We start from the raw sequence: 20,000 nt of genomic DNA, 5'->3' as shown, positions 1-20,000 counted from the left end.
TATATATATATATATATATATATATATATATATATATATATATATATATATATATATATATATATATATATATATATATATATATATATATATATATATATATATATATATATATATATAAGGAATAAAATGAATTATGTTGGAGTGAGGAAGGCTGGCGAAAGTGGTGAATGTGCGGTTGTAAATTTCAGAGTGATTTCCGTGTATGTTCGGAATACGGGTGGGTGAAGGGAGTCAGTTCTCGTGGTTTTCAGCAGGGGGCGCAGTCTGGAGGGAGACTTGAGGCGCTGCTCTTCTTCTGTCCTACTCTAATCCATCCAACCCGCATTGTTTAGGATCAGCTGTGTGTCCGAAACCCCACCCAGGCAAGGGCGAACACACACGCGCGCGCGCGCAGTAAGAGATTAATTCGGAACCCAGCCGCAGTGGACCGGAACCTGAGTGTCGAGCTGTTTTCTGTCCTCTTGTTTTCTTTTGCGTTAAAGCCGGAAGATTTTATCCCTTCATCCTTCCTCCATCCTCCAGGCCGCAGTCAGCTGATCGATACACACACTACCGCCTTCATCACCATCATCGTCCAGCTCCAGCACCAGGATGATCGCGTTATTTAATAAGCTCCTGGACTGGTTCAAAGCTCTTTTCTGGAAGGAGGAGATGGAGCTCACACTGGTGGGCCTGCAGTATTCCGGGAAGACCACCTTCGTCAACGTGATCGCGGTAATAACGTGTGTGTGTGTGTGTGTGTGTGTGTGTGTAATTTATCTTTAGGGGCTTCGTCATCATCATCATCATCATCCTCATCATCATCATCAGGTGTGGTTTCATCTGCTTTGGACCTGCTGCTGCTGTTGATGATGATGAAACTCGGTGACTCCTGATATAATACTGCCAGGCTGTGTGTGTGTGTGTGTGTGTGTGTGTGTGTGTGTGTGTGTGTGTGTGTGTATGTGTGTGTATGGGACAGTCTGTACACTGTAGATGTAAATGAAACACACACCATAATGGTTCCTGCTTTAAAGGCAGTAGACCATGTAGGAGAAAGTCTAGCCCTGGAAAGATGGTCAGTGAGTTCAAGTCCCAGCAACACCAAGCTGCCACTGCTGGGCCCCTGAGTGAGGCCCCAACACCTCATCTCAATGTAAACAGGAGATAATCAAAAGTGCCTCTGTGTAAGGGCTTCTGTCTATATATTATATCATATATATGTTCCTGCTGTGTAGGGCTTAGTACAACATTCAGTACAGTGATCAACAGTGTCAGTACAGTGATCAACAGTGTCAGTAGTGTCAGTACAGTGATCAACAGTGTCAGTACAGTGTCAGTACAGTGACCAACAGTGTCAGTACAGTGACCAACAGTGTCAGTACAGTGACCAACAGTGTCAGTAGTGTCAGTACAGTGATCAACAGTGTCAGTACAGTGATCAACAGTGTCAGTAGTGTCAGTACAGTGACCAACAGTGTCAGTACAGTGACCAACAGTGTCAGTAGTGTCACTACAGTGATCAACAATGTCAGTACAGTGATCAACAATGTCAGTACAGTGATCAACAGTGTCAGTAGTGTCAGTACAGTGATCAACAGTGTCCTTACAGTGATCAACAGTGTCAGTAGTGTCAGTACAGTGACCAACAGTGTCAGTACAGTGACCAACAGTGTCAGTACAGTGACCAACAGTGTCAGTAGTGTCAGTACAGTGATCAACAGTGACCAACAGTGTCAGTACAGTGACCAACAGTGTCAGTACAGTGATCAACAGTGTCAGTAGTGTCAGTACAGTGATCAACAGTGTCAGTACGGTGATTAACAGTGTCAGTAGTGTCAGTACAGTGATCAACAGTGTCAGTACAGTGATCAACAGTGTCAGTACAGTGTCAGTACAGTGACCAACAGTGTCAGTACAGTGATCAACAGTGTCAGTAGTGTCGGTACAGTGATCAACAGTGTCAGTACGGTGATCAACAGTGTCAGTACGGTGTCAGTACGGTGACCAACAGTGTCGGTACGGTGACCAACAGTGTCAGTAGTGTCAGTACAGTGACCAACAGTGTCAGTACAGTGACCAACAGTGTCAGTAGTGTCAGTACAGTGACCAACAGTGTCAGTAGTGTCGGTACGGTGACCAACAGTGTCAGTACAGTGACCAACCGTGTCAGTAGTGTCAGTACAGTGACCAACAGTGTCAGTACAGTGACCAACAGTGTCAGTAGTGTCAGTACAGTGGCCAACAGTGTCAGTACAGTGACCAACAGTGTCAGTAGTGTCAGTACAGTGTCAGTACAGTGATCAACAATGTCAGTACAGTGATCAACAGTGTCAGTAGTGTCAGTACAGTGATCAACAGTGTCAGTAGTGTCAGTACGGTGATCAACAGTGTCAGTAGTGTCAGTACAGTGACCAACAGTGTCAGTACAGTGACCAACAGTGTCAGTACAGTGATCAACAGTGTCAGTACAGTGATCAACAGTGTCAGTAGTGTCAGTACAGTGACCAACAGTGTCAGTACAGTGACTAACAGTGTCAGTACAGTGACCAACAGTGTCAGTAGTGTCAGTACAGTGATCAACAGTGACCAACAGTGTCAGTACAGTGACCAACAGTGTCAGTACAGTGATCAACAGTGTCAGTAGTGTTAGTACAGTGATCAACAGTGTCAGTACGGTGATTAACAGTGTCAGTAGTGTCAGTACAGTGATCAACAGTGTCAGTACAGTGATCAACAGTGTCAGTACAGTGACCAACAGTGTCAGTAGTGTCAGTACAGTGATCAACAGTGTCAGTAGGTGGTGGTTGAGGAGAATCCCCCCTTTCATATGTAAAGCGCTTTGAGTGCTGCAGAAAAAGCGCTATATAAATGTAACAAATTATTATTATTATTATAGTAGTGTCAGTACAGTGACCAACAGTGTCAGTACAGTGACCAACAGTGTCAGTACAGTGACCAACAGTGTCAGTAGTGTCAGTACAGTGATCAACCGTGTCAGTAGTGTCAGTACAGTAATCAACAGTGTCAGTACCGTGATCAACAGTTTCAGTATTGTCAGTACAGTGACCACTATTGGTCAGTAATATCAGTACAGTGTCACTACAGTGATCAGTAGTGTCACTACAGTGATTAGTACTGTCAGCACAGTGTCAGTACGGCGATCAGAAAAGTGTTCAGTAGTGTCAGCACACTGGTCAGTACAGTGTCAGTAGAGCTATCACCTGCACGTTATCCATCATTCATTATGTACACTCTATTTTCAGCACCATATGCATTGTGCACGCACACACACACACACACACACACACACACACACACACACACACACTCTCTCACACATAGACTAAATTTAATATTTTCACCAAATCGCTAAACTAAAAGCGTTAACTGTTCCCTGTGTGTCTGTGTGTGTCTGTGTGTGTGTAGTCAGGACAATTCAGCGAGGACATGATCCCCACTGTCGGCTTCAACATGCGGAAGATCACCAAAGGCAACGTCACAATTAAGGTTAGATTTACAGTGTTTTATACTTTAATCTTGTTTTAATCCTAAAATCAGGCAGTGTAGGTGTACAGGGGTAACTGGAGCAGTAACGGGAGCAGTGTAGGTGTACAGGGGTAACGGGAGCAGTGTAGGTGTACAGGGGTAACGGGAGCAGTGTAGGTGTACAGGGGTAACGGGAGCAGTAACGGGAGCAGTGTAGGTGTACAGGGGTAACGGAGCAGTGTAGGTGTACAGGGGAGCAGTGTAGGTGTGCAGGGGGTAACGGCAGCAGTGTAGGTGTACAGGGGTAAAGGAGCAGTGTAGGTGTACAGGGGTAACGGGAGCAGTGTAGGTGTACAGGGGTAACGGGAGCAGTGTAGGTGTACAGGGGTAACGGGAGCAGTGTAGGTGTACAGGGGGTAAATCCTTTAAGTTCATACTCTTAAATAAAGTAGTTCAGTTTCTTTTTGTGCCTTCATATGTCATCAGAGACACACAACTATACATGCCCCATACTGTACTCTGTGTGTGTGTGTGTGTGTGTGTGTGTGTGTGTGTGTGTGTGTGTGTAGCTGTGGGATATTGGTGGGCAGCCACGCTTTCGCAGCATGTGGGAGAGATACTGCAGGGGAGTCAGTGCCATTGTGTAAGTAGACACCACACACACAATCATTCAAATATATATATATATATAGTATACACTGGTGGGCCGTGTATTTGGTACCTGGACCTGCAGTGAGGACGTACCCGACTTACTCCACCTCTTAATACACCACTATCACTTCACAATTATAGAAACCATTAATACAATACAAACACACTATATAACAACACGTGGCATTACAGAGAGACGTTTCACATCTGGAGGTGAAAACCATTTTACTAAAACAACAAACCCAGTTACACTCCAAACCTCTACACTACAACCACAACTGTGCACCTACAACATCTGGAGCAGTTCAGTATCAATATTTGTTTAATAACATGACTAAAACATTAAAATGTAAATAAAACACAACCTACTCACCAGAGATGCAGATTCATAATGTGCAGCGCCCCCCAGAGGCTGTAATGGTACCGCTCGTATTCACTGGTCTGGAAGTGGAGAACAAACCCTTTCCCGGGCTGAGACACGCTAGCTAGCTTCAGGGTTGGTGACCTCCTCACCATGTCTCGCGTTCTCTTCCTCCGTAGGTATAAAAAAGTGTAACTCAGATGTATGAACGTGTGCAGAGCTACACACGTGTTTTACCAGTTGAACTCGGCTGTAACAGTTTCCCTCTGACCAACCAATCAGAAGACGGAACAGTGCTGACGCTATTCTGGTCCAGTGATCTGCTCTGTGAGGAGAATCTGAAATCTGATTGGTTAAAGAAACAGAGCTGTTGGTAATATTCTCTATGGTAAAAGTCCAGCAGTACTGATTCTGAAGGCTCTGAGCAGATTAGATTCACATGGCAGCACATAGAGGCTGAAATCTGATTGGACAAAAAATCTAACATCCACATACACGTACTGAAGCAGTGCAGCCGAGAGAAACACTACCACATGAAGAGAAGAAACTGATGGAATAAATTAATACAATTTCATGGAACAAATATTAGAGTTAGGTTATAAATGTGGGTCAGTGTTTCTGATAGTGTTTAGTCCAGCAGAGAAGTGTTTACTGACCCTGACGGCCCACCACTGAGAGTATATCATATTTATAATAAACATTACTATCACACAAGACATACATACAGAGCAGACATCAGAATTACATTTATCCCTGTGTGTGACTTCATGTATGTAATGTATATGTGTGAGTCATTGTATCTGTGTGTGTGTGTGTGTGTGTGTGTGTGTGTGTGTGTGTGTGTATCAGGTATATGGTGGACGCTGCAGATCCGGAGAAAATTGAAGCATCTAAAAATGAGCTGCACAACCTGTTAGATAAACCTCAGCTACAGGGAATACCTGTGAGTCTGTAACTCCCTCACACACACACACACACACACACACACACACACACACACACACACACACACACACACATGATCAAGTTTCCACATGCCCTGTCTACACCACCACACACACTTATTCATCACACATAATTTCAATGTACTTCTACTGACATCATCCAGGTGTTACTGCACTGTCACACACTTTTATACAAACACACACACCTGCATAGAAAAAACACACCTGCGTTCAATCCCACGCACCTGCGCACGCACCAGCGCACGCACCAGCGCACCTGCGTACGATCACGCGCACCTGCGTACGATCACGCGCACCTGCGTACGCACCAAGCGCACCTGCGTACGATCACGCGCACCTGCGTACGACCACGCCGCACCGCGCACGCACCTGCGTGCGATCACGCGCACCCGCGCACGCACCTGCGCGCGATCACGCGCGCCTGCGTGCGACCGCACGCACCTGCGTACGATCACGCGCACCTGCGTACGCATTAAGTGCACCTGCGTACGATCACGCGCACCTGCGTACGACCACGCGCACCTGCGTACGATCACGCGCACCTGCGTACGATCACGCGCACCTGCGTACGATCACGCGCACCCGCGTGCGATCACGCGCACCTGCGCGACCACGCGCGCACCCGCGTGCGACCACGCGCGCCTGCGTGCGATCACGCGCACTGCGTGCGACCACGCACCTGCGCACGATCATGCGCGCACCAGCGCACCTGCGCACGATCACGCGCACCAGCGCACCTGCGTGCGATCACGCGCACCTGCGTGCGACCGCGCGCACCTGCGTGCGACCACGCACCTGCGTGCGACCACCGTCTGCGTGCGACCACGCGCACCTGCGTGCGCACCAAGCGCACCTGCGCGATCACGCGCACCAGCGCACCTGCGTGCGCACCAAGCGCACCTGCGTGCGACCACGCACCTGCGTGCGACCACGCGCACCGCGCACGCACCACCAAATCTGCGTACGACCACACGCACCTGCGTACGACCACACGCACCTGCGTACGACCACACGCACTGCGTACGACCACACGCACCTGCGTACGATCATGCGCACCAGCGTACGCACCAAGCGCACCTGCGTACGACCACGCGCACCTGCGTACGCTCCAAGCGCACCTGCGTACGACCACGCGCACCTGCGTACGCACCAAGCGCACCAGCGTACGCACCAAGCGCACCTGCGTACGACCACGCGCACCTGCGTGCGCGCACGCACCACGCCGCACCTGCGTACGCACCAAGCGCACCTGCGTCGACCACGCGCACCTGCGTGCGACCTTTATATTTGTGTGTGTTTTTATATGTATAACGTGTGTGTGTGCAGGTTCTGGTGTTGGGCAATAAGAGGGATCTACACGGTGCACTGGATGAGAAGGAGCTGATTGAGAGGATGTGAGTGTGATTTATTTCTTAATTAACTAAATCTTAATGTGAAATCACACCTAATGGAGACTCCGCCCCCTCGTTAGGAACCTGTCTGCCATTCAGGACCGGGAGATCTGCTGCTACTCCATCTCATGTAAGGAGAAGGACAACATCGGTAAGGCACACACACACACACACACACAAACTCACACACGCGTACACACTCACTCTTACAGTCACACACACACACACAAACTCACACACGCGTACACACTCACTCTTACAGTCACACACACACACACACACACACACACACATGCGTACACACTCACTCTTACAGTCACACACACATACACACTATTTGTATTTTTAATATATTTAACTGTGTGTGTGTGTGTGTGTGTGTGTGTTAGATATCACACTACAGTGGCTGATTCAGCACTCCAGAACCAGGCGGAGCTGAGAAGCTTCTGATTGGAGAAACAGTATCATGTGACCACATGTATGCCAAGTCCCACCCCCTTGGGTTCAGGCCCCTCCCCTGCTCTAACTGGCTAAATGCCTTTCATTCCTGTAGAAATTGTGATCGATTTGATTTGCACTGTTTACAGTTTTATGTTTGTTTATTTGTAAAACTTTTGCATTTTTTATAATAACGAGATTATTCAGACCAGATGGATTTCGAATGTTGATTTTTTTTTTTTTTTGTTTGTGTGTTTTATGATAAAAACATACACTGAAATAATAAAATGATCAATGAAATCACACACACACACACACACACACACACACACACAACCCCTTCAGAACCCAGACTGAGAGGACATCATGATTCAGTCTAACATGTATTGATTAGTATCATGTTTGTGTGTGTTTAAAGGAGAGGCTAATGTAGCTAACAGGTGATAGTGTATAGCATCGTGTGTATAATCTTCAGCATGCAGTAAACTTTTAATGGTTGTGTATCAGTAACGACATGACGTTCCTCTGCCTCACCTTTTTTCTTTTCCTGCGCGTGTGTTGTGTATTTTTAAGACTGTTTCATTTCTTTAAACATTTAACTCCTTGAAACACACACACACAGTCATGGTTCTGTTTGGTTTCATTGCTCAGTATGTGTATTGTTGTTAGAAGGAACCCCCACCCGCATATACACACACACACACACACACCGAAATCTGGGATTTTAAATCTGTGTAATCAGATGTGTATTAATCTAGGGATGAGATGGGAAATGAAACAGATGTAGGTCAGGGAGTTCACTGTCTCCTCACTTTAAGGTAAAATAGTGTTGAAGTTCCAGTCCACCTTAAATATGTTGTCTTTTGACCCCGAGTCCAGATGTTGGAGTCATTTATTTACAGAAATGAAAGATTCCACTGAAAGTCCAGTCCAGGTCTTTCCTCTTTAACTTATTTCTCTTTCTGAGACCAGCAGCGTTAGATCTCCATGTCCACGCGTGTACAGGTCGGGATTTTTCAGACACGCGGTTGATTTTAAAAACTCACCCTATTTTTAACTTGATGTTGTAAATAACAACAAAATCTCAAACACCCTTTGTCTGACTGGACTCCGTTGTGATATCTGTGATGAAATTTAATCAAAATAAAAGACTTCATGGTTTAGAGTAATGTGTGTGTGTGTGTGTTTGCTTTTTATTTATCTTTGTATTTACCATATTTCCCTTTCACCGCCAGAGGTCAGCAAAGACTTGAATTTAATCATAAGCGTAATACATACATTATATACAAACACAAACAGTGACAGACAGAATGTTCAGAGTGAATAATAGCTAAATTCTTTGTTGCACACATAATAATAATAATAATAATAATAATTAGCAGAAACAGCCATTAGGACACCAGAAACACACACACAGTCAAAATCAGTGTGTGTGTTTGTGTGCGCTTTTCAGGCTGTCTTCATTGTCTTTATTTTTTTGCCAACAGAAGATGAATATAAAATTCTATCACAGTGCTAAACGGTGTGTGTGTGTGTGTGTGTGTGTGTGAGAGAGAGAGAGAGAGAGAGAGAGAGAGAGAGAGAGTTTACAAAGTGACAGTTGTAACAGGATAAAATGTAAAGAGTGAGGGTGTGTTAGGTGGAATCCAGAGCACAATGGAGATGTTGTAGATGTAGGTGTTGAGTTTGAGCTCTCTCTGCTCTACATGTTCTTTATACAGTTCTCCACAATCACTTCTTTTCTCTCTACATTCATTCATGTTGCTCTGGGCAATATAAAGAACTCCTCAGAAGACTGCTGGGTGTGTGTGTGTGTGTGTGTGTGTGTGTGTGTACACTCTTTTGTCTAAAATGTCTGATCTTGTTTGATCAAACGTATACACACTGCTGGACTTCCCTGAAGAGAATACACATCACTGTTAGATAAACATCAGACAGTGTGTGTGTGTGTGTGTGTGTGTGTGTGTGTGTGTGGAGGAACTAAGAAACACATAAATATCTATATTTATTTTTAAACTGAACTGTGATAACGACAGAGTGGAAAACTATGGGTTCCACATACACACTTCAGCTGTGAGCTGTGCGAGTTGTAGCAGTTGGTTCTGTTGTTTTTACCTAGAGCTCCTTTTGAGGTTTCTGGGTGTGGGGTCTGAGTGAGGGGTCTGAGTGTGGGGTTTAAGGGAGGGGTCTGGGTGTGGGGTCTGAGTGAGGGATCTGGGTGTGGGGTCTGAGTGGGGGTCTGAGTGAGGAGTCTGAGTGTGGGGTTTAAGGGAGGGGTCTGAGTGAGGGGTCTGAGTAAGGGATCTGGGTAAGAGGTCTGGGTGTGGGGTCTAAGTGAGGTGTCTGGGTGAGCGGTCTGGAGTCTGAGCAAGAGGTCTGAGCGAGGGGTCATGCGTGAGGGGTCTGAGTGAGGAGTCTGGGTGAGAGGTCTGAGTGAGGGGTCTGGGTAAGTGGGTCTGAGTGAGGGGTCATGCGTGAGGGGCCTGAGTGAGGAGTCTGGGTGAGAGGTCTGAGTGTGGGGTCTGAGTGGGGGTCTGAGTAAAGAGTCTGGGTAAGTGGGTCTGAGTGAGGAGTCTGGGTGAGAGGTCTGAGTGTGGGGTCTGAGTAAAGAGTCTAAGTGAGGTGTCTAAGTGAGAGGGTCTGGGTGAAAGGTCTGAGTGAGGGATCTGGAAGGGGGTCTGTGTATGGGGTCTGAGTAAGGGTTCTGAGTGAGGGGTCTGAGTGAGATTTCTGATTGAGGGGTCTAGGTGAAGAGTCTGAGTGAGATTTCTGAGTGAGGGGTCTAGGTGAAGAGTCTGAGTGAGGGGTCCAGTGAGGGGTCTAGGTGAAGAGTCTGAGTGAGATTTCTGAGTGAGGGGTCTAGGTGAAGAGTCTGAGTGAGGGGTCTGAGTGAGGGGTCTAGGTGAAGAGTCTGAGTGAGGGGTCTGAGTGAGGGGTCTAGGTGAAGAGTCTGAGTGAGGGGTCTGAGTGAGGGGTCTAGATGAAGAGTCTGAGTGAGGGGTCTGAGTGAGATTTCTAAATGAGGGGTCTAGGTGAAGAGTCTGAGTGAGGGGTCTGAGTGAGGGGTCTGAGTGAGATTTCTGAGTGAGGGGTGTAGGTGAAGAGTCTGAGTGAGGGGTCTGAGTGAGGGGTCTAGGTGAAGAGTCTGAGTGAGGGGTCTGAGTGAGGGGTCTAGGTGAAGAGTCTGAGTGAGGGGTCTGAGTGAGGGGTCTAGATGAAGAGTCTGAGTGAGGGGTCTGAGTGAGATTTCTAAATGAGGGGTCTAGGTGAAGAGTCTGAGTGAGGGGTCTGAGTGAGGGGTCTGAGTGAGATTTCTGAGTGAGGGGTCTGAGTGAGGGGTCTGAGTGAGGGGTCTGAGTGAGATTTCTGAGTGAGGGGTCTAGGTGAAGAGTCTGAGTGAGGGGTCTGAGAGAGTGTTTTGGGTGAAGAGTCTGAGTGAGGGTTTTGAGAGAGTGTTTTGGGTGAAGAGTCTGAGTGAGGATTTAGACAGAGAGTTGTTATAGTTAATAAGAGTTCTACCTCTTCTGCATCATTGTTTCGAGCGATGTATCTGTTCCATGGTATGGGACACTGAGGTGCGTCACAGTATAGTAATGAGCGCTATGTTAGATTTTACGCACACACATGCGCACACACAAAATTGCATACTTATACCTGATTAGGTATTATTATTATACTAGATCATAACAAATTGTCAGAATCTTATATCAAACCAGACTTTTTTCCATGACCTCTGCTCCCAATCAGCTCTGGCACCGTGTGTGTAGATCTAGAGTTTCTGTTTCCGGATCTGATCATGCAGGGATCTGGACAATGAACTGGCAGTGCTGCACAACAAAGCAATTAACATCATAAAACTGTTACTATGGAAATACACATACACATGCACACACGCACGCACACACACACACACACACACACACACACACACACACACACACACACACTATTAAATGGGTTTGTGTATGAAATATGAAAAGCACACAGCAAGCACTTCCCTCCTGTTCCCTGACGAGACAAGTGTCAGTACACACAGGAGGAGGCTAAACACACACACACACATACACACACACACACACACACACACACACACACAAAGTAATGCATTAATGACTGTAGAGATAAAATGAGGAGCTGTCAATCAGAGCAGCACTGTAGGGGTTAATAATGTAAAGGTTGTGAACACCTCTCTTACAGCATGACTCTGTTCCATTACTTCATACCATTGTGTGTGTGTGTGTGTGTGTGTGTGTGTGTGTGTGTGTGTTTAATATGGATATAAAGTGTGTATACATTGTTTAGAGTGCTGAGATGTTCCTCACAAAGCTGTGGACCTTCTCCCCATGGTGAGAAGCGAGTCAGCAGGGTTTGGGTTCCGTCCTGATCTCTGGAGTGTGTGCAGTGAGGAACACATCCCATGTCTACACATATCCTCTTTCAGCACGGTTCCTCTCACAGTCTAGTCTCCTCCTCAGAGGATCAAATCCAATTAGCTGAAAGCTCACAGGAATAAAGAGAATGGCATGTCTGAGATAAATGGCCACAGTCTGATGTTACTTCACAACCCCCCACTCCCTCATATCATCTGTTTATATTACACTCTCACTGTTCTGAGTGTGTGTGTGTGTGTGTGTGTGTGTGTGTGTGTGTGTGTGTGTGTTTAATCTTTTGTTCTGTCTGATATCGGAATGTTTGTATTGTTTATGAGGTATTAAGTGTACATCCTGTATAAAATGTGTGCTATGGGTTATTGTTTGTGGAATAAGAACTGAATATAAAAAACATTTTTTTAGACTTGAACTTTATAAAACTCTGTGCTCTCAGTGACGAACAAAGGCTGCATCCGAAGGTTGCCTAGCAACCACACTGTCAAAGGCAAAGGGTGGTGCATGAGTGTTGGTCACTTAGCAACCAGAGGGGCTCTGAGGGGGCAGAGAGAACAATACACATCTTACACCGTGTGTGTGTGTGTGTGTGTGTGTGTGTTGGGGTGAGAATGTTGGAGCTCTGAATGATATTTCTGTGCTGTGTGAAGTTCATGCTGAGATGATGAATATTTCATCTGTGTCCCAAACACCAATCACATCCTCTTTCAGCTTTTATTCACTTTACTGTAAGGAACAACACAATTTAATACACAAGTTAGATTTAACACACACACACACACACACACACACACACACACACACACACACACACACACACATATCCAGTAATCTAAAATAAAATGATTTATTGTTGTAATTTTTCCTTATTAAACAGGAAATGTTTATCTTTAAGAGGAGAACAACTCCAACAGTCTGGTTTTCTGGGTGTGTGTACCTGCAGGTTAACGTTCAGCTTTTTACCAAAGAACTGTAAAAATACACACAATTGCTCTGTAGTGTGTGTGTGTGTGTGTGTGTGTGTGTGTGTGTGTGTGTGTGTGTGTGTGTGTGATGTTATTAGTGCTCCTGTCAATTCATAGTTTTTGCATTTTTAGATGATCTTTTATTAGGAAGTCAAATTCTGGTAGTTTCTACATTTATTTATTTTCCAATCCTTAACAGCACATGAACATGAAATAGAACAGCATTAATCTAATATTAATAAAGTTATTGAGCACTGGATTATTAACATATAAATAAAAACAGCTAGTGTCGCAAATCTCATGACATACAGCTATGTGTTTATGCTAACATTACACACTTATTAGAAGTTTATAAACAGGGTGGTGTGTTAATGTGGATAATGCTAGGCTAATTAGCTAACAGAGTAATTCTTATTCTCAGATCACTAATGATGTGGCTTTAATGTGGATTTTGAGATCAATATAGAATGAAGTTATACAACACACCTGATTATTGACACTGAAAGTAACAACCAGCACAACCATTTCAGCCATGAACTCACAAACCCTCACACACACACACACACACTTCCTTTACTTACACCACACACACTTATACACTACACGCAGTCCTTCAGTGACCTTGAGCTGTCCTTCTAACACAGGACAGAACACTTGTAGACGGCACAGAACACTAAATAATAAAAAAAGCCCATGAGAGACCCGTTTGTGTTCTAATGTCCTAAAAAAACTGTCTAAAAGTACCTGCTCTCTCTAGGAAGCTTCTCTCCATTTCTTGATTGGTTCTAATTACAGCACAATCACACAACCTGAGAATCTACAAACGCTGCACACTCCCTGTCCCTAAAGCCTAATGGTGAACCAGCTCATCCAGCAAGGTTAAATTCCTCAGGACTCGAGGTGCTACTTAGTTGCTTAGAGAAGAAATACACGTGATGGGACATGATAACGTAAAATACTATGTTATGAAGGTGATTAGTGTTGATGCTGTTAGACTGTACAATGGTAGCTGTGGCTCTGTATAGCAGTGTGTCTCTGTTTAAACCTGTCCACAATGTCCACAACAGGGAACATCGTTTCTTTATGCTGGATTATTAACGCTGCCCCGTTAGCTATTCACTGAGAAAGTGGGCGGAGTCAGTGTCCAGCTGTGTTCTATTCAGGAGTAGAGAGTGTATGAGTGTGGGAGTTATGAAGACAGTGAGATGAACATGGCTGATCTTTCACATATCTCAGCATGGAGTTCCGATAGCCATCTCCACTGAGTTCTCTCTGATTTTCTTCTCAAGTTCCATCTGCAGCTTCTTTTCTTTTTCCAAAACTGGTGAAGAAGAAGATGATGTTGATGAGGCCAGTGACAGTGATGAAGGTTTACTGGGTAGACATTCTTCACAGCAGCAACAGCAACAGTCCACAAAGCTCTGTCCCAACGTTCGACACAAACTGAGGATCAAAATAGGTGTGGCTGAGGCCCTGACAAACATCAGGAACTGACCAATCAGAGCCAACAGTGCCAGAGTGCCTCTGTCTACTGCTACTCCAGCGTAGGTGAGCCCGATGTTCCAGGCATGCTCGGGAAAACAGAACACGCCATAAACTATGGCCAGCACCATCACAAGCTTCTTTGACAAGGAGGAAGATGAGGATGCAGAACAGGAAGCAGACATGCTGGTGGTGCTGTCAGAAATCTGACTCATCAGAAGATGGCATGAGAATGAGAAGAGCAAAGGCAGGCAGAAGAAGCAGCCAAAGAGCCACCACATGCGTGATTCATGATACGTCATTATGAGGGAATAGACCGACTCAGAGAAATGAGGTGAAGAAAGAGGCAGACGGATGCAAGAGTCCACGGGCAGACGTGAGACATGAGACAGCTCCGTCTCCAAGCGCCAGATCATGAGCTCAGGGACGGCAAGGAGCAACGAGCCCACCCAGATCACTGATAGCTTTGACAAGATGGAGCCGAATGACTCTGGGGTCTTAGAGGAGGACGAGGTGCTTGTTAATGTCTGGAAGCGATCAACACTCAGAGCACAGAGACTGAAGGTGTTTACACCCAGAGACGTCACCTGAAAGACACACAGAGACACAGACCATTTTAATTTGTGCATAAGAAAAATTGTAAAAGTCCCACCCACCTTGTCTATAAAGCGGCCCCGCCCACCCTGTTTATTAAAAAGTTCCACCCACCCTGCCTATAAAACAGTCCTGCCCAGGGTGGCAGTGAGTGAGCAAGAGAGAGGAAAAGTAAAAGAGAGAGTGAGAGAGGGATTGTAAGGGGCTGAGGGAGGGGGGAGAGAGAGAGAGAGAGAGAGAGAGAGAGAGATTGTAAGGGGCTGAGGGAGGGGGGGGGGGGAGAGAGAGAGAGAGAGAGAGAGAGAGAGTGAGTAAGTAAGGGACTGAGGAAGTGAGAGAGGAAAAAAGAGAGAGAGGGAGGGGGAGAGAGGGGGGACAGAGAGAGTAAGTAAGGGACTACACACACACACACACACACACACACACACACACACACACACACACACAGTGTGTAAGTAGGTGAGCAGTGTGAGTAGAGGTGAGTAGAGGTGAGGAGTGGGGTATAGGGTCTCTTAGGCCTGAGTTCCTACAGACTATGTTCTAATCACTGACTTTATTTTCAGATCAATACAGAGGAAACTCTGTCCCACTGCCCCATTGTCACACTCTCACTTACTGTCCCACTGTCTCAATCACTCAATGTCCCACTGTATCACTGTCCCAATCACTCACTGTCCTGCTGCCCCACAATCACTTATTGTCCCACTTTCTCACTGTCTCACTGTCCCGCTGCCCCTTGGCCTCACTGTCTCACTGCCCCATTGTCTCACTCACGTAAATATCCAGTTGTGGTGAAGTAAATGTGCAGTACACCACTGGACATTATTATATCTGTACCACCAACTGTATCACTAAACGTCCCAATAAATTTCTCCCTGACTGTCCAACTCACTGACTGTCTCACCCACTGACCCACTCACTGTTTCACTAACTGTTCCAGTCCCAGTGACTGTCTCACTGACTGCAGAAACTGTCTCATTGTCCCACTGATGTCTCTGATGTCTCTAATGTCCCACTGATGTCTCCCACTGAGACCAAATGTCTCGGTCTCTCTGACTGTCTCTCTGACTGACTTTCTGTCCCGCTGCCTGAAGTTATAACTGGCATATTTAGACGTGCTGCTGTTAAATGAACAGAAGAATAAACAGGACCTCTATAAAGGGCACGAGGCGGCAGGACACATCTCCCATTAGTCTTCTTTTGGTGAGCTCGTGAAAAATGACGACCGGTAGGCAGAAGATGATGACAGTGAGGTCCCAGAGCGCCAAACTTGCCAGGACACAGGTGCGAGCATTCTGCTGGTAGTGGTTGTGCCACACGGCACATGTGACAGCCAGGTTAGCAACCACTCCCACAGCGAACACCACCAATGCTAACAGCATTACAATGTATGCTCCGTATGAATCGCCAGTCACTGGGTACAGTGGGTTATGCACCAGCAGAGAGCCGTTAAAAACCCTCGGTGTGGTGAAATAACTGTCCGGGTCAAAGGGCCTCGGGTGAGGGTGCTTGTGATGCTCCGCCCTCTGCTTCAATCCCTTGTCTTTAGAGCTACGAGCCATCCTCCTGTGCTGACCGCCAGGGGCCATGATCGCAGACTCGCCATACACACCGGTATCATATGTTAATCCTGAAGTAGCGCTTAGTACAGTCGGGGAGACAGCCACGGGGTCATGCGATGGGGTGTCTGTGGGGCTCCACTGTGAACGAGAGTACACCAAAGTCCTTCATAAATCTACTGTACATTCTCCTCCGTACACACTACATAGGAACCCTAATGTACATTCTCCTCCGTACACGCTACATAGGAACCCTAGTGTACATTCTCCTCCGACACGCCACATAGGAACCCTAATGTACATTCTCCTCCATACACGCTACATAGGAACCCTAATGTACATTCTCCTCCATTACGCTACATAGGAACCCTAATGTACATTCTCCTCCGTACACGCTACATAGGAACCCTAGTGTACATTCTCCTCCGTACACGCTACATAGGAACCCTAGTGTACATTCTCCTCCGTACACGCTACATAGGAACCCTAATGTACATTCTCCTCCGTACACGCTACATAGGAACCCTAATGTACATTCACCTCCGTACACACTACATAGGAACTCTAGTGTACATTCTCCACCAAACACGCTACATAGGAACTCTAGTGTACATTCTCCTCCATACACACTACATTGGAACCCTAGTGTACATTCTCCTCCATACACACTACATAGGAACCCTAATGTACATTCTCCTCCATACACACTACATAGGAACCCTAATGTACATTCTCCTCCGTACACGCTACATAGGAACCCTAATGTACATTCTCCTCCGTACACGCTACATAGGAACCCTAATGTACATTCTCCTCCGTACATGCTACATAGGAACCCTAGTGTACATTCTCCTCCATACACACTACATAGGAACCCTAATGTACATTCTCCTCCGTACACGCTACATAGGAACCCTAGTGTACATTCTCCTCCATACACGCTACATAGAAACCCTAGTGTACATTCTCCTCCGTACACGCTACATAGGAACCCTAGTGTACATTCTCCTCCGTACACGCTACATAGGAACCCTAGTGTACATTCTCCTCCATACACACTACATAGGAACTCTAGTGTACATTCTCCACCAAACACGCTACATAGAAACCCTAGTGTACATTCTCCTCCATACACACTACATAGGAACCCTAGTGTACATTCTCCTCCGTACACGCTACATAGGGACCCTAGTGTACATTCTCCTCCATTACACGCTACATAGGAACCCTAGTGTACATTCTCCTCCGTACACGCTACATAGGAACCCTAGTGTACATTCTCCTCCATACACACTACATAGGAACCCTAGTGTACATTCTCCACCATACACACTACATAGGAACCCTAGTGTACATTCTCCTCCATACACTACATAGGAACCCTAGTGTACATTCTCCTCCATACACGCCACATAGGAACCCTAGTGTACATTCTCCTCCATACACACTACATAGGAACCCTAGTGTACATTCTCCTCCGTACACGCTACATAGGGACCCTAGTGTACATTTTCCTCCGTACACGCTACATAGGAACCCTAGTGTACATTCTCCTCCGTACACGCTACATAGGAACCCTAGTGTACATTCTCCTCCGTACACACTACATAGGAACCCTAGTGTACATTCTCCTCCATACACACTACATAGGAACCCTAGTGTACATTCTCCATACACACTACATAGGAACCCTAGTGTACATTCTCCTCCGTACACTCTACATAGGAACCCTAGTGTACATTCTCCTCCATTACACGCTACATAGGAACCCTAATGTACATTCTCCTCCATACACGCCACATAGGAACCCTAGTGTACATTCTCCTCCATACACACTACATAGGAACCCTAGTACATTCTCCTCCATACACGCTACATAGAAACCCTAGTGTACATTCTCCTCCGTACACGCCACATAGGAACCCTAGTGTACATTCTCCTCCACACGCCACATAGGAACCCTAGTGTACATTCTCCTCCATACACTACATAGGAACTCTAGTGTACATTCTCCACCAAACACGCTACATAGAAACCCTAGTGTACATTCTCCATACACACTACATAGGAACCCTAGTGTACATTCTCCTCCGTACACGCTACATAGGGACCCTAGTGTACATTCTCCTCCGTACACGCTACATAGGAACCCTAATGTACATTCTCCTCCATACGCTACATAGGAACCCTAGTGTACATTCTCCTCCATACACACTACATAGGAACCCTAGTGTACATTCTCCACCATACACACTACATAGGAACCCTAGTGTACATTCTCCTCCATACACACTACATAGGAACCCTAGTGTACATTCTCCACTAAACACACTACATAGGAACCCTAGTGTACATTCTCCTCCATACACACTACATAGGAACCCTAGTGTACATTCTCCTCCGTACACACGCTACATAGGGACCCTAGTGTACATTTTCCTCCGTACACGCTACATAGGAACCCTAGTGTACATTCTCCTCCGTACACGCTACATAGGGACCCTAGTGTACATTCTCCTCCGTACACGCTACATAGGAACCCTAGTGTACATTCTCCTCCATACACACTACATAGGAACCCTAGTGTACATTCTCCACCATACACACTACATAGGAACCCTAATGTACATTCTCCTCCGTACACTCTACATAGGAACCCTAATGTACATTCTCCTCCGTACACGCTACATAGGAACCCTAATGTACATTCTCCTCCGTACACGATACATAGGAACCCTAATGTACATTCTCCACCATACACACTACATAGGAACCCTAACGTACATTCTCCTCCGTACACGCTACATAGGAACCCTAGGGTACATTCTCCACCATACACACTACATAGGAACCCTAGTGTACATTCTCCACCATACACACTACATAGGAATCCTAGTGTACATTCTCCTCCGTACACGCTACATAGGAACCCTAATGTACATTCTGATTTTACTTAAAAAAAGTTAAAAGTTAATATAAAGTCTACTGAATGTTTAATATACAAATAAATACAACTACAGCAGTGTGTGTGTGATACAGCAGAGTGTGTGTGTGTGTGTGTGTGTGATACAGCAGAGTGTGTGTGTGTGTGTGTGTGTGTGTGTGTGTGTGTGTGTGTGTGTGTGATACAGCTGTGTGTGTGTGTGTGTGTTTGTGTGATACAGCAGAGTGTGTGTGTGTGTGTGTGTGCATGATACAGAAGAGTGTGTGTGTGTGTGTGTGTGTGTGTGTGTGTGTGTGTGTGTGTGTGTGTGTGTGATATGAGTGATACAGCAGTGTGTGTGTGTGTGTGTGTGTGTGTGTGTGTGTGTGTGTGTGTGTGTGTGTGTGTGTGAATGATACAGCAGAGTGTGTGTCAAATCAAATCAAATCAAATCAAATCAAATTTTATTTGTCACATACACATACATACAGGGTACGACATGCAGTGAAATGCTTTTAACGACGGTCCGGCATGAGGGAATAAAATAGGGTAAAAGGAATAAAAATATAAATATAATAACAAAATTTAAGAAAAGAAGGCATGTGTGTGTGTGTGTGTGTGTGTGTGTGTGTGTGTGTGTGTGTGTGTGTGTGTGTGTGTGTGATACAGCAGTGTGTGTGTGTGTGTGTGTGTGTGTGTGTGTGTGTGCGTGCGTGTGTGCATGTGTGTGATATGAGTAAAACAGCAGAGTGTGTGTATGTGTGTGTGTGAGATACAGCAGTGTGTATGTGAGAGATACAGCAGTGTGTGTGTGT

At 45.9% G+C, this 20,000-nt stretch overlaps 2 protein-coding genes across 2 annotated transcripts in view; one reads left to right on the top strand and one right to left on the bottom strand.

Moving 5' to 3' along the window:
• Positions 1 to 256: 256 nt before the first annotated feature.
• On the top strand, positions 257 to 8,446 carry arl8a (ADP-ribosylation factor-like 8A). Its single transcript, XM_046874738.1, has 7 exons — positions 257 to 717; positions 3,412 to 3,492; positions 4,041 to 4,114; positions 5,333 to 5,426; positions 6,775 to 6,842; positions 6,920 to 6,990; positions 7,229 to 8,446. Exons 1-7 carry the CDS (start codon positions 595 to 597, stop codon positions 7,276 to 7,278), a joined length of 561 nt encoding a protein of 186 aa, XP_046730694.1. The 5' UTR covers positions 257 to 594; the 3' UTR covers positions 7,279 to 8,446.
• A 4,049-nt stretch (positions 8,447 to 12,495) lies between these two features.
• The window catches only part of gpr37l1a (G protein-coupled receptor 37 like 1a), a 9,965-nt gene continuing 2,460 nt past the window's right edge, over positions 12,496 to 20,000 (bottom strand). Inside the window, exons 2-3 of the mRNA XM_046875061.1 lie at positions 15,855 to 16,403; positions 12,496 to 14,696 (exon numbers count right to left, since the gene is read on the bottom strand). Coding sequence (XP_046731017.1) covers positions 13,860 to 14,696; positions 15,855 to 16,403 — 1,386 coding nt within the window. The 3' untranslated portion in view covers positions 12,496 to 13,859. The remainder of the gene's footprint in view (positions 14,697 to 15,854; positions 16,404 to 20,000) is intronic.

Source organism: Silurus meridionalis, chromosome 19, assembly GCF_014805685.1.
Source record: "Silurus meridionalis isolate SWU-2019-XX chromosome 19, ASM1480568v1, whole genome shotgun sequence".
Lineage (NCBI taxonomy): Eukaryota > Metazoa > Chordata > Actinopteri > Siluriformes > Siluridae > Silurus > Silurus meridionalis.
Note: the sequence above shows the minus strand (reverse complement) of the source record. Positions and strands in the feature narration are given on the sequence as shown.